This window comes from Acanthochromis polyacanthus, chromosome 20, assembly GCF_021347895.1.
Source record: "Acanthochromis polyacanthus isolate Apoly-LR-REF ecotype Palm Island chromosome 20, KAUST_Apoly_ChrSc, whole genome shotgun sequence".
NCBI classification, from domain to species: domain Eukaryota; kingdom Metazoa; phylum Chordata; class Actinopteri; family Pomacentridae; genus Acanthochromis; species Acanthochromis polyacanthus.
The window spans coordinates 9576775-9589958 of NC_067132.1; the positions used below are offsets into that span (position 1 = coordinate 9576775).

Consider the following 13184-nt stretch of genomic DNA (forward strand, 5'->3'; position numbering starts at 1 on the left):
GTAAAGTCAACTGTTCATTCATGTGCATGAGTGTGTCAGTCTATGCATGTACGTGAGTTTTGGCTTTGAATGTCTTAGATGTCGTTTGAAGTTTAAGACAGCTTTGCACCACCTCACTGGTTCCACTTCATGGCCCATGAATATGTGGACATAAGAAACATCTGAGTCACTCACTTGTGTGTGCCATTTGCTGGTTTTGTGTGTGATGTGTGAGTGTGAGTGTGTGCATGTCCACCTTGCTCTGGCATGTGTGGTTTCGCTCATGCACGACTGAGTATCCCACAGTGTCTCAATTCCTTCCATTGTCTCGGTTTCGACCTGTCTGTCTAAGTTAGTGCAATGCCATTCCCTGGACACGCTGCACAAGCTTGACAGACACTCAACTCCACACAATACACCTGAAGCATGTCAAATAAAACACAGTCTGGCCACTTTGTTGTAGAGTACAAAAAGTTAACTTTCTCTTTTTTCGCATTTTTTTCTTGGTTTTGTCAGGTAATATAAGACTGCTCTGTTGCAAACAAATTAAATTTAATAATAAAAGTCTCATGACAGAAAATCAAAATTTATTGGATATGTTTTGACAACCTGTAATCATTCCATCTTTTTTGAGACAACTTGCATGATTCAGGACAAAAATATAGCTTTACCCAAGGTAGATCTTTGTTTTTGGTTGTAATTTAGGCTAGCTGAACTCCATACCAGACAACACACAGTTGACTTTAAGCATCAGTCCAGACAGCAGTTTTCATTCACTCCCTTTTGTTATGCTTGGCTTCTCAAGTAACTTTTAGCTTTCAGATGTCAGCTTTCATGTTCCTGACTTTTAAAGCCTCACATCTGAATTCCTGCTGTTGGCATATAATACCTGCTCATTCTTTTAAAAAGCACAGCATGGGCCTTAAGGTACTAGTCATACTGATGCTAAATTTTCACTTCTTTGCATCAGAAGACTGCCTTTTCTATTTCATATTGTAGCTCTCAACAATGTCAATTACTTTTTGCTAGAAGGTAGGAAGTTCACTTCTAGCAGACTGATACTCTGGTGAAGTAAGTAGTGGGTTGTTTTGTTCGCAACAAAAGCCGTAATTGTTTCTTTTTTTCTCTGTAGAATTTAAAGCTGTCGCAGCGATTTTAGAAATACTAAAAACTATGATAGAATTGAGCATTTAATAAAGGTTTTTCTTATGTGTATGACAATAATGATGATAGATTTCCTTTACGGTCACAACTATTGGTAGCAGTATAAAGCAATTGAGTTTAGCACTGTCATTGGACTCACTGGATCGCAGAGCAGACGGAGTAACCTCGATCTCACTGTTGGCTTGATAGGGCTGGAAAGCCGATGCTGAACTCATGTCACTGGCAAAAGGTTCTGGACTCTGTGTGCCTGTGGAGCTGGCACTTGTACCATCACCTCCATTGTGTGGATCCTGCTCTTCATATACGGCGACCAGCTGGAGAGAGAAGGGAAAAAAATGTTTGCATGTAAGTACATGTTTTGGAAAGCAAACACAGAAAAAAATATTGCCAATAACTACATAAATGTGGGGTTTATGCAGTAATTATTGTTTGTCAATGTGCACAAATTGCATAATGGTCACACACATGCAACACGTGTTAGCAGTAATTGTCTCAAGTCAAGATTGATAATCCTAAAATCAGTGGTGGGACCTGTATTAAACATGTTGCTGGGACCACTGACAAGTGTGCACTTGTGATTTCTCCATGGTGAGCAAACGTCAGTCAACAGGGCCAGAATGAACCAGCCCTCATGTTGACATCCATTACTGGTGGCAAGAGGTGGGTCTGCGGCTACCACCAAGAGAAGAAACAACAGTTTTCACATTGAAAGAGCCTGACGTCTCCAAGATGAGAAAAACTGCATCTGGTCATGAGCACACCAGGGCGGATGGTGCTTGACATGTGTACATAACAGGCCTTCCAAGGAGCATCACAAGCATTGCTGGAGCAATGGGAGCGGTGTATCACTACACAAGATCACTACTTCGACAGGACACAATTTCAGAATTTTTGGATCACTCCTTGCATGTAAAAGGTTATATACCATGATATTCACTATGCAGTTACTATATCCAAGTGTGTTTTTGTTCAGGTAATCTGCTGTCATGCTGTAATATGGATTAGGCATCAACCCAAATCATCTAATTGTGTTGGAAGTCTGGTAGTAGCACACAAACATACACACAAATTCACTCTCTACAATCTAATCTTACAACATCTGCAGTCATGCAGCGAAGGGTGCTCCAGGTTGCCAGGTCTGGCTCCCACAGCAAGCAGCAAACAAGGGTGACATGTTGTCACCTTTCCCAAGCCAGATAGGGAGTACTTCCCCTTGCATCCCATAATTATCAGTCTGACACACACTGCTCCTCACTATAGCCAGCTTGCCCACTTAACAAGATGGTAAACGCGAGTCAGCAATCTGGAATGTGGCATGAAAGAAACATTACACTGTTTAAGAAAATGATCTAAGTATTCAGTTGACTACATATGAATTAAGGGTTTTCTTTAAGCTTTTGGGACGAAAAAGAAATTGAGAGAGATGAGCGAGCGACACAGGAAATACTCCACAAACTGTTGTAGCGGTTGAGGGGAGCAGTGCCAAGCGGCTTTTATTACCAGCACAACCTGTCACTACACCTCTCACAGGAAGATTAACCTCTTCTTCCATCCAGACAGAGCAATCTTACAGCAGAGGAATGATATACACCATGCTATATGGAACAATAGTATGTGTATTACAGACTCGAGATGAGTTCTTTTCATGTCTTTGTGCTACCTGCAAATCTATGTACAGGAAAGGCATAAATGTGCAGAGAGCAGCCAACAAAGAAAGCATTAGTCGCTGTTGGGAGCAAACAGCTTTCGTGTATCCCACACAGTATTTGTCTGAAGGTAAAAATAGCACAAGTGTTTTTCCATGTATTTGCTGTTTTTCATCACCCCAACATTGGAAAATCTGCATATAAACAAGTTTAGAAGCCCCTGCTCTCCTTTTTTATTTAATTCATATGCAGAGGATGATGCTTAAGTGTGTATATGTTTGTGTATCTGCTGCTGAATTTATGCCTTTCTGTGAGTATGCCCATGTGGTTTACTGTTGCCGTAATTCACAGCGATATCTCTCACGCTGGCTTGGCACAATTAAAGCAGACTGCTATTTTTTTCCCTCCTAAGATGTTTCTTCGCATCCCAATACCATCTCTGAGACGTACTCTATCACTGAAGGCTTCACCCATTTCACTCTAATCACGTTCCATTCTGATCTTGAAATTACATTCCTCAGGTTGTAAGGGTTTATCACAAATTTGCTCATTGCAAAAGAGAGGCAATCAGCAAGGAGGAAGATCCGCTGCTACAAAGCAACAGAGCTTCAATATTAGAAATCAGGCAGCTTGAGGAGGTAATATCCTGCAGGTTAGCTTATTGGTAAATGTGTAAATTCTTATGTGAAGCATGGAAATTGCTGTGTTTAACTGCAAACTAGGCAAAATGAGGATAAATATTGATCAAAGTGGCTTAGGGATGCTTCTTTACACACGTTAGATTATTTCAGATTTGTTTGTGTTTGTATGAATGATAAACGCTGCTTCGGCTTAACATTTTTGGAGTGATAATGATGAGAAGGACAGCTAAGTGAAGAACCAGAGGCGGCTGTGAACACAGACAAGAGTGAAGCGCTGTCCCCAGAGGTATTTACACTGCTCCAGTGTAAATGTGCAAGCCAATGAATCATTAGTGACAAAGTAATCAGGCCTCCCATTCATATGTTGCTGGGAGTATTTAGCAGCCCGACAAGCCCTGTGCCTGCCAGCTGCCCATTTAGAGAAGTGGTGAATACTGTTGTTGGTGTCGCGGGAAAGTGTGATTCATTTTTAAATACATTCCAAATCCCTCTAATTAGGTCCACTTTGCCATGCCTTGCATCCTTTCACCAGACACTCCAGAGCACTCTGTTGGTATCTGACATGTGCAGCTAAACTCATTCACACACCCTCCATCTCATAATCAAATGGGCCTGCATTTATCCTGCATTCAATATTTATGGGCTCTTGAAAGTGCGCGTCCGTCCCTGAAACCAAAAAAAGATATAAAAAGTTCCCTCTAGTCTGAAATCGGAGGGCTTTTAATGTAAGCTGAGGGCAGAGACATAAAACCACTGCAAGTCATCCAGCTTATAAGGCCAAACAGAAAATGGAATGATCGTCTGATTTCCAGGCAGTAGACACATCTTCTGCTTTTTGCTGTCTCTTATTGATCTGTTCACTTAAGGTTAGTTCCAATTAATTCTCAAAAAAGAAGTTCGATAAAAAGAATGGTGAAGTTTAATATCATATAGTATTAGAATGGTACAGTATTAGAAAGAGAGAAGGAGCTGTATTTTTATCATTTCATATCTGCACTGATGCAAACTATTTGACTATCAGTCAATAATCTTTACATACCAAAATGTAAAAGTTCCTTACGATCTGGATTCCAAACAAGTATGCTGGTGTATTCGGTTGTAGTTGTGACACTCAGAATTATTATTTCCAGAAGATTAATGATTGAAGGCTGCTGTCTGTGCTGTGACCACAACATACAAATGAGGGTGGGAGGAGGAGTGGAAAAGGCCTAAACCTTTGTTTGACTTCCACAGTTATCATCAATACACATCTGCAGCGTCTTTGGAAGAGGGCTGCCAGATTTTGAGAAGTACCCCGTGGAGCGTCCTCCCTTTCTTGCTTCTCTCTGAGCATTTTCCATCACCATCCTGTCCTCTGTCTGTGCTGTGGAGAATAGGGCACACTTGGCCAGAGGGAAAAGTGACGCAATTCTTGCTGTTGACAGGACAGAGCTCAGGCGGCAACGCAGCGAAAGCCATCACAAAACGCTTTCCCTCCGTCTGGGAATTGGTCACAGCCACTTTAGAACTGAGACGATTTCACGTTTCAGCTTTTTTTATTCTCGCACGTTCCCCCCGTGGCTGCTGTACAGCGGGTGTTGAGTTGTATTCAGAAGTTTTTCAAAAGGAGAAAAAAGTTTTTTAGTGATGCACAGACGGGAACAGCATGGCTAATTGTCAAGTGGCGTGACAGCTGAGTGTGTGGATTCAGAACAGATAGGAGGGAGGAAGGAAAGCAGGCAGAGAGAGAGAATTTTAAAGTGCCTCTGAATAACAAGATGCTACAACCTACAATAAAACCCACACTTATATCAAAACCAAAGGTGGGAAAAGAGGAATGAGAGAAAGAGAGCACATTACAGGATGTGAGTTGGAGAAATGTTCCAGTTTCCAGTCTCAGGATAAACTGTGGAGCGATTTGAAAAACCTATTTAGCTCCTACCTGCTTCAGTTGAGAGAAGCGAGGAAAAGAGAAGAACTGACTGAGTCTTATTTCATGGGCCTCTCTCTCAGCAGCAGGGAGCTACAACATTGCTGTTGCCTTAAGCCCCTGGAGCAAGGCTGACACTTATCCACTCTCAGACGGTTCCACTGACTGTCACAGCAGCTGCCAATCAACCGCTATCTACCTGGAAGCCTGAGGGCTGCTGGAGAGAGGCAAGAGCAGGGAATGGTGAGAGATGATGATGAAGGGGTGAGACGAGGTGCAGGATAGGAGAAGAAGCAAGAGAAAAGAGGAAGAGAGAGAGAAACTCAGATGAGGCCGGGCATTCTCGGCAGCCGAGGTACAAGTCGTATTTGGGATTCAGCATTTCCATATCTATAACACAGAGAGCAGGGAGACAGGGCACCGAAAAACAGAATCTCAGGGATTCCTTTCATGTTGGCCTCCTTTGATCTCCTCCAACTTTTGGCAGCAAGGTGGAGAAGAAGAAGAGATGGAAAGGAAGCAGCTGAGGGGGGATGAGGAGTTGTTTTGACAATCCTCGCTTTATCTCTTTTCTCCTCAACCCCCCGCCATCCAAATACACCCCTCTACCTCCAGAAACTCTGATCCGCCAGGAGGCGAGGGCATTAGGATTGGCGCTGGTACAAAACAGCCATCGCAAACGTTCACCAAGTGGCGCTCCAAAGACACTAGACAACAGAGGTTATTAGCAGTCATCGCGCAGTGCTGGCAGTGCCAACAGAGACATGTAATACCTGCACCGCAATGGTCTGACGCTAATCCATATCTGCCACAACGGCTTTTTCACAGCCGAGTGGAAGGGACGGCTGACATGAGTCAACCCGTGGGAAACCTGTCCGCTCAGTCCATTCCTTCAATTAAAGAGCACATCCAATGTCTTGCCAGGCTGCATCCCGCTGTGAATATTTATTGCCTCACAAAAAGTCACCCCTTGGAGGCAAGCTTATTTATTTTGTCTCGCACTGTTTTTTGCTTTCCCCACCCCTTTCAAAAGCAAAAACTCAGTGTGTGTCTAATAAGTACAGATTAGAACTCAAACAATAGACTGATAAGGCTAATATACTGAGCTGCATTTATATCCCTTTGTCTGATTTATTAGTGTTTGCTTGTGTGGATGTGTTTGTTTGGTTTTTTTCTGTAGGAATGTTTCACGTGTGTTTGGACATGAAAGAAGGAGTAACACTTTAGTCTGTATATTATTTGGCATGATGAAAGCATGAAAGTCACGTTGTCTTAGGCATCATTTGCATCTAAAAAAAAATCCACTTCTACTCAACTAAATTTAATTTTTAGTTACATTTTGACAGACACTCAATTTCTGAAAAATTACATTTATGACATCCCATAAATTCAAATCAGCATATCTTTGCCATGTATTTTCTTGCTTTACTGTCAACACTTTCAAACCAACCAATCATATATTAATACAGCAAAACTCATCACTATGTTAACCCAGATACTGGAGAAACATCTTCACTTAGCTCCACTCAAGACAATAGTGACTGGTTTCAAGACATACGACAACGCCAGAGTAATTCTTCTCCCAATAGTAGAATGATGCTGAGGTGCAGACAGACCATTACGTACTATGAAACAGTTTGTGGAGAGTCAAAAACTCCTTGAGCTTAAATTTTACTTTTATTCGCATGGATACGGCTTATATGTGGTTGTTGCTTCTATACTACTTCTCTAGTCTGTGAGAGTCCACCTTGTAGACAGTAGGTTGTATCTATGTACTCTACATACACACTACTGTTGTGCATACACATTTTCCTCCTGCAGCAGAGTAACTGCATTGCCTGTCTCCACACACACAAATTTATGGGCTATAGTTGGGCATGTGCAGAGGAGTCTGTGCAAACTCTGGCAGACTTTAGAGAAAACGTATACCATCTCTGGACCCTGCATACCTGTAGAAAGTATGCAGATTTTGTGACTTTTCAAAGTGGAACCTTTTTTCTACTACATCACAGGATTACATGTCAATGTGGAAAATGTTTCCTTCAAAACAAAATTACATTTCCTTCCAAACCTAAATGAGAATGCAGTTTAGTGGCATAGGAACATAATTTTTGGGAGACAGGGTTGCCTTTGCATATATATTGTCTCTGGTGGAAAACACAAAAACACACAAACACACCCTCACACCCACACACCCAGACCGGTTTCATCTCCCCTCCTATCATTTATCATCATTTTATTGCAAGGGCACCAGGGGCGCAAAGTTATTACAGGTACAGTAGTGGTGGAAACTGTGAAAGCCACTTACTCCACCAGAAGCTCCAAGGACTCCAAACTTGTTGAGTAATAGCCATGGATCAACATCGCTCATCCACACACCACCCATCTATCCATCCATCTGTCCATCCATCCATTCACCCCCTTTGGCATTCTCAAGCAGTCATGGATCCTTAACGCATTCATCATTTATGTACAATTCAATCATCAGTCGAGTATGATTTTTGACCATACATCCTCCACTGAAGAAGCAGTCATGGTCTTTTCATTCCCCTTAATGCACTAATCTGAGAGAACATGACGTTTACTTTTCACTTTTTTATGACCTTTGGCAACATCACACAGGACAAACCTTCCTCTTAAAGATATCACACAGTTTTCAATATTTTATACTTTCCTGCTGTCCATTATTTCTCACACACCGTAAGTCAAGCAACCCAACAAAGTGCTTAGTCCTGTATTTTTCCTGCTCATTAAGACCATCAAATATTCAGAGAGTAAGTCTTGAGCACTCCAGCCTGCCATCGCTAGCATTCCGAATAACGCTCAAATGGCACCCTGCAGCGCTTTGGAAACATATGCATATTTCAGGTGCTGTCACAGGGGGTTGATGCAAAGGAACCGCACCACAAAGGCTTGCTAAGGCAAGACCTGAAACGATGACACACGCCACAAAGCAAATCTAATGCATAAAGATGCTGCGACACATGGAATACATCCTCCCGTTTATAACAGCGGTGGTGTGCGAGGGCAGTGGTGGAGGGTGGTGGGAATGAAAGGGGAGGGGGAAGTTTATATTCCGGTGAGCAGGACGATGACAGGCTTAAAGAAATATAATCCCCAAACAAGCAGACGCAAGTCCTGAGATTGGTTTACGCTGCTGTACTCACTAAAACATTAAATCATCATTTCTTTCACTTAAAAAAAAACAGCTCAAGAGGTACTTCCACCACAGAAAGAAGAAAACACAAGGTGGGAGGGGTGTTACAGTGGACCAAGAGGCAGTGAGAAAATATACAGAGCAAGCAAAGTTTAACCAGATTAGAGACTCATCCCTTTCAAATCCACTAGGCTAAGTTCTCGTCCCTGCCTTTGAAGTTTTCCTCCTGCGGTAGGGGAAATGAATTCACACATATTAGGGCGCTGTGTGTGAGCGCTACCTACACAGTGCTGACAGGAGGGAAAATTCCTACTACGCCCCCGACGCATTCTTCCATGTTTATTAATACCTTCGAACCTGTGGACGTATGTACAATTCAACACTATTCAGGCCTTGGGAAATAAATAACACTTTTTTGAAGACACACAAAAGACCCTCGCTGTCTGCAACTCTAGAGTGAAAGAGAGGAGGGAGCAATAGAAGGAAAAGTGATGACACATTCATGAAAGCAATTAGGGTGGGTGTCCATAAGAAAGTAAGAAACATGATCAGCATCTTATGACCTTGATGGGATAAATTACAATCAGTCACCTGACATTAATTAACACTGAGCAGACTTATGAAATAATGCTGACCTAATCTTGTTCCATCAGCCCATCTACACTTTTAAATGTAATAATATTCATTAACCTATTATAGTCTATGCGTACAGAAACGTGTCCTACTTTCAATTCACTTTGTGCTACAACCTTCACAAATATAGTCTAAGATATTCTTCTGCTGCATGTCCTATGAAGGGCATTATACATAGGTTGACTGTGGAGAGATTACAGGCTGTGCCAAAAACAGTTTGTGTCATCTAATCATTTGTTTATGGTATCCTCTATTGATTTTCATGCCACCCTATATTCGTTTTGCTGTCTAAACAGAGTTGTTGAGGGCACCTTCAGGTTTTGCACCCTCAAACTGGTCTTAAAGAAATCTAATCAATGCAATGAACCTACCTGCTCTCACAGTCTTCATCCATCCCGCCCCCACCACACTGCACACCCAATCTAATAATGCCTCTCGTCCCCAGCCCTGATTCACATGCAAAACAACAACCAGACAGTCTGTCTAGGGGCCGCACTCGCAAACACACACAGTACATGAGCACACCCACCTAGCCTTACACACACAAACTGCAGACACACACAAAAGCACAAAAAGTCACAGTTTGTGTATTAGTATTCCTCTCCCAATGCGATAGCATTAGAAAAACCCATATTCTAACAGTGCCTTTCAGAGGGAAGTGCCCTTCAATCTTTCATTGGTTATGCACAAAGCTAGGAGAGAGTAATTAAAAACTCCACATCCAGGGACCTCGGCACAGAGAGAGAGAGAGGGCCAAAAGAAAAAAGGGAAAGCTTCAAACATTTCAGGCCTCCCTGGTGGAAAGAGATGGAAGGAATGAGTAGCAGAAAGTGGAGTGGAGCAGACAGAGAGGGAGGGCCGTATCCTTGACAAGGCCATACATCCTCTGTAGTGAAGGCGGATAGAAATCAGGTGTTTCATACCTTCAGCAAGGCTAGACCTGATCATTAATCAGAACAATTTACACCTCAGGATTGTTGGAACATACACGTTTGCCCTAATTGCTTAAGTATCGTCTGTCTCAGAGTCATGGTGAAAAGATCTAAACAAGAACTCTTTCTCTTTGATTCTCAGTCCATGCACCAGCAGGAAAATGTGGGAAATGGTGTGTTTTATAACTTGCTAAGAGTGCATATTTGAGTTGTATTGGTTCTGAGGAATAGGAAGGTCAAGAGCATCATTACCACGGTGTGACTGTAATGAACAAAGAAGAAAAGTCCAGAATCAATAAGAAGGGCTTATGCTTTATTTTACTGATTACTCATGTGTTTGAATGCAAGGATGATCTAGACATAAGGTGATTGATAATCAAAGTACAGACAGTTTTTGATAATTAAAGTAGAGACAGTTTTTGACATAAGCCATAATCAGTAAAGAACATGAGCTTGTTGCGTGTGCAGTCTCTAATCTTGCTTTGCAGGGGTGAAGTCATTTCTATGTGAGCGATAATGACAAAACATCAGCTGTGAAAGAGGAGAATGGACCAACGCAGCACTAGAGGGGGCGGCCAGCAACGTGACCTAGATAGCTACACACGCTGTGAGAGTATAAGAAGACTGGGTCAGGAACAGTTAGCAGTCTGATTCCATCCGAACTGACCGAACACTTGTTGTTGGTTAGGGACAGAGGATTCAGGCCCAGAGCTCTGTATCTCACATTCAATTTTGCTGTAATAAATACTTTTGATTTTAAGAAGAAGTCTCCTGACTACTCCATCAAAAGAACTGGGCGGAAATAGCCTTACACGTATTCTGTTGGCTTGGTTAATTGTAGAATAGGCTGATTTCCAACACTTACATCTAGCACAAATATACTGGGTAGCTACAGAATTTCCATTGTAGCTGTACAGATTAAAAATCTTTTGTAGCTGGAGGCAAACATTTAAAAATTCCAAAATCCAGCATACATCAGAATCCAGGGTGCAACAGTGCTTTAAAGCGTGAGTGTTAAATCTGAATCACTGTTTTCATTTTGTGTGTTACGTTTACCTGTTGGAGTTTGGATAGGAGCACTGTGTATGATCTTTAAAGCGAGATTTACTCTCAAAAAGGAAGCCAGGAGGATCAATAAAGAAAGAGTGAGCTGTGTCTTTCAAACAAGCCTCTATAAACTCGGCAGATTCAGGCAGAAATTTTCAGCAACTACATTTATAGATCAAAACACAATTCTAATATGACACAAAGATTTTTGTATTTTATTTTCTCTTTATTATTATTATTTGAGATGTATATACAGTTTCTAGGGTTTTGCTGCCCTCTCGGGTGGCCTTCACCCTGTCACCTGGGATGGCCCTGGGTGAGCTGCCTAATAGCCTGAGGCCATGGACCAACAACAGAGGCTGTATGTGTGCACAGGCTACTTTACATTCAAAGGCAGGCACTTTGAACTTGTGTAGAGTAGACTTCAAAACAAACACCTCAATGGGTTTATCGGCTGAAAGCAAAACCTCACTTGGAATAAATTACATACGACATAGCAGTTTCATGTGTTTTGATGTTCTGAGCTGTGAATTCGACTCGCACTAGATGATGAAATTTAGGAAAATACCATAAAGACGCAACTCACTGGTCTGTAACAAACTAACACATAACTAAATCACACAATTTCAGAAGCAATAATGAAATCTCTCACTGGATAAAAATAATCTTGGATTAGAAATTAAGATAGTGAGCATGGTAAAATGTACTTAATGTTTACTAAGAGACAGAAAAACCTTCCATGTTACTGTTGGTTAAGGGGAGTATTACTTACAGCTACAGTTCAGTATAATCACAAGGAGCATTACTCGGCCTATGTAAACAATTGTTGAATGTCTTCAGTGGCGTTGAAGGGAGCCTTTTAAAGTCTGAGAAAATAAACCTAATGATTGCATCTGGGGCATCTCAGCTTGGCCCTGAATTCCATAAATTTTAAAAAGAAAGTATGTGCACTTTGAAAGATATAAGGATTTAAGGACATAGTCCTTGGTGACAGAAAAACAGCAATACGTATAGGCTACAAAAACTTCATGAAGAATAATAAAATAATAGTTTGATAGAATGTTTGATAGTTTCACTGAAATGCATCAGATGAACAATGCCATGAAAGCACTTAATGAAAATGATTCATTGCTGCATGAACAAACAAGGTGTGCTCCCGCAATAACTCATACAACAGTTAATTATATCCCTTGATAATGGAACCTCTTCACCCTTAGTTGTACTTCTTGTGGTTTCAGTGCAGGACCTCCATGATGCACTAGTTTGCAGCTGCCTTGGAGTCCGACTGCCTCCAACCACATCCTCAAACTATCTCCTGCAGAAGCTGCAGTCGGCGTAGACTTGCCTTTGCCATTGCAGGATAGGCTTTACCATCAAAACCTACAACATTTTATCCACTTTGAAGAAACGTGCTCCCAGGACTGACAGACTTGATGTCAGGGTTTGTGCAGAGGCCTGAGCAGTGTCTCTGTCTGGTGGTAATGGGTCGTGGCCCTTCGAACTTTAACATCAACACAATGCAGTACTTTTACCATAGTCATCCTCTGTGCACCTCCAGGTTACAATTTCTTTTTTAAAAATCTGATGTTTATTAAGGTGACATCATTCAGCAAGTATTTGTAGAAACAATCCATTTGTTTGTGTTTTTCATGTTGTGTTAACAATAAAATTATTATCTGTGTACTTTCATAAAAAGGTTAAAGTGGTCAAAGCAAAGTGCATAGAGTTTAAAATAAACCCTTTCTGTTTGTCGTTGTTTAAATAAAATACCTCATTATTAACTGAAATAAAACATCGACCTGTATCTCATCGTCCTACAAGGAAGGTCTAATATATGATTGCATCTATAGTGAAAATGTAGGATTTAGGACTAAAATTCAGGATATCCCAACCCTTTTAACTCCAGAAAACTCTTAAGAGGAAGTCCAAAGAGGAAAAGTATTGGAACAGTGAGGCCAGTTCCCTTATTTTTACTCTAAATTGACAACATTTGGGTTTGACATCAAACCATGAATATGAGACAAGAGATCAACATTTCAGTTTATATTTCCAGGTATTTACAGCTGGATCTAATGC

At 41.4% G+C, this 13184-nt stretch overlaps 1 protein-coding gene across 2 annotated transcripts in view; it reads right to left on the reverse strand.

The window, feature by feature from the left end:
- The window catches only part of LOC110951091 (partitioning defective 3 homolog), a 400033-nt gene that overhangs the window by 264203 nt on the left and 122646 nt on the right, over window positions 1–13184 (reverse strand). For both annotated transcript variants that reach the window (XM_051940403.1, XM_051940404.1), the window contains exon 3: window positions 1283–1457. In XM_051940403.1, the coding sequence (XP_051796363.1) occupies window positions 1283–1457 (175 nt within the window). The remainder of the gene's footprint in view (window positions 1–1282; window positions 1458–13184) is intronic.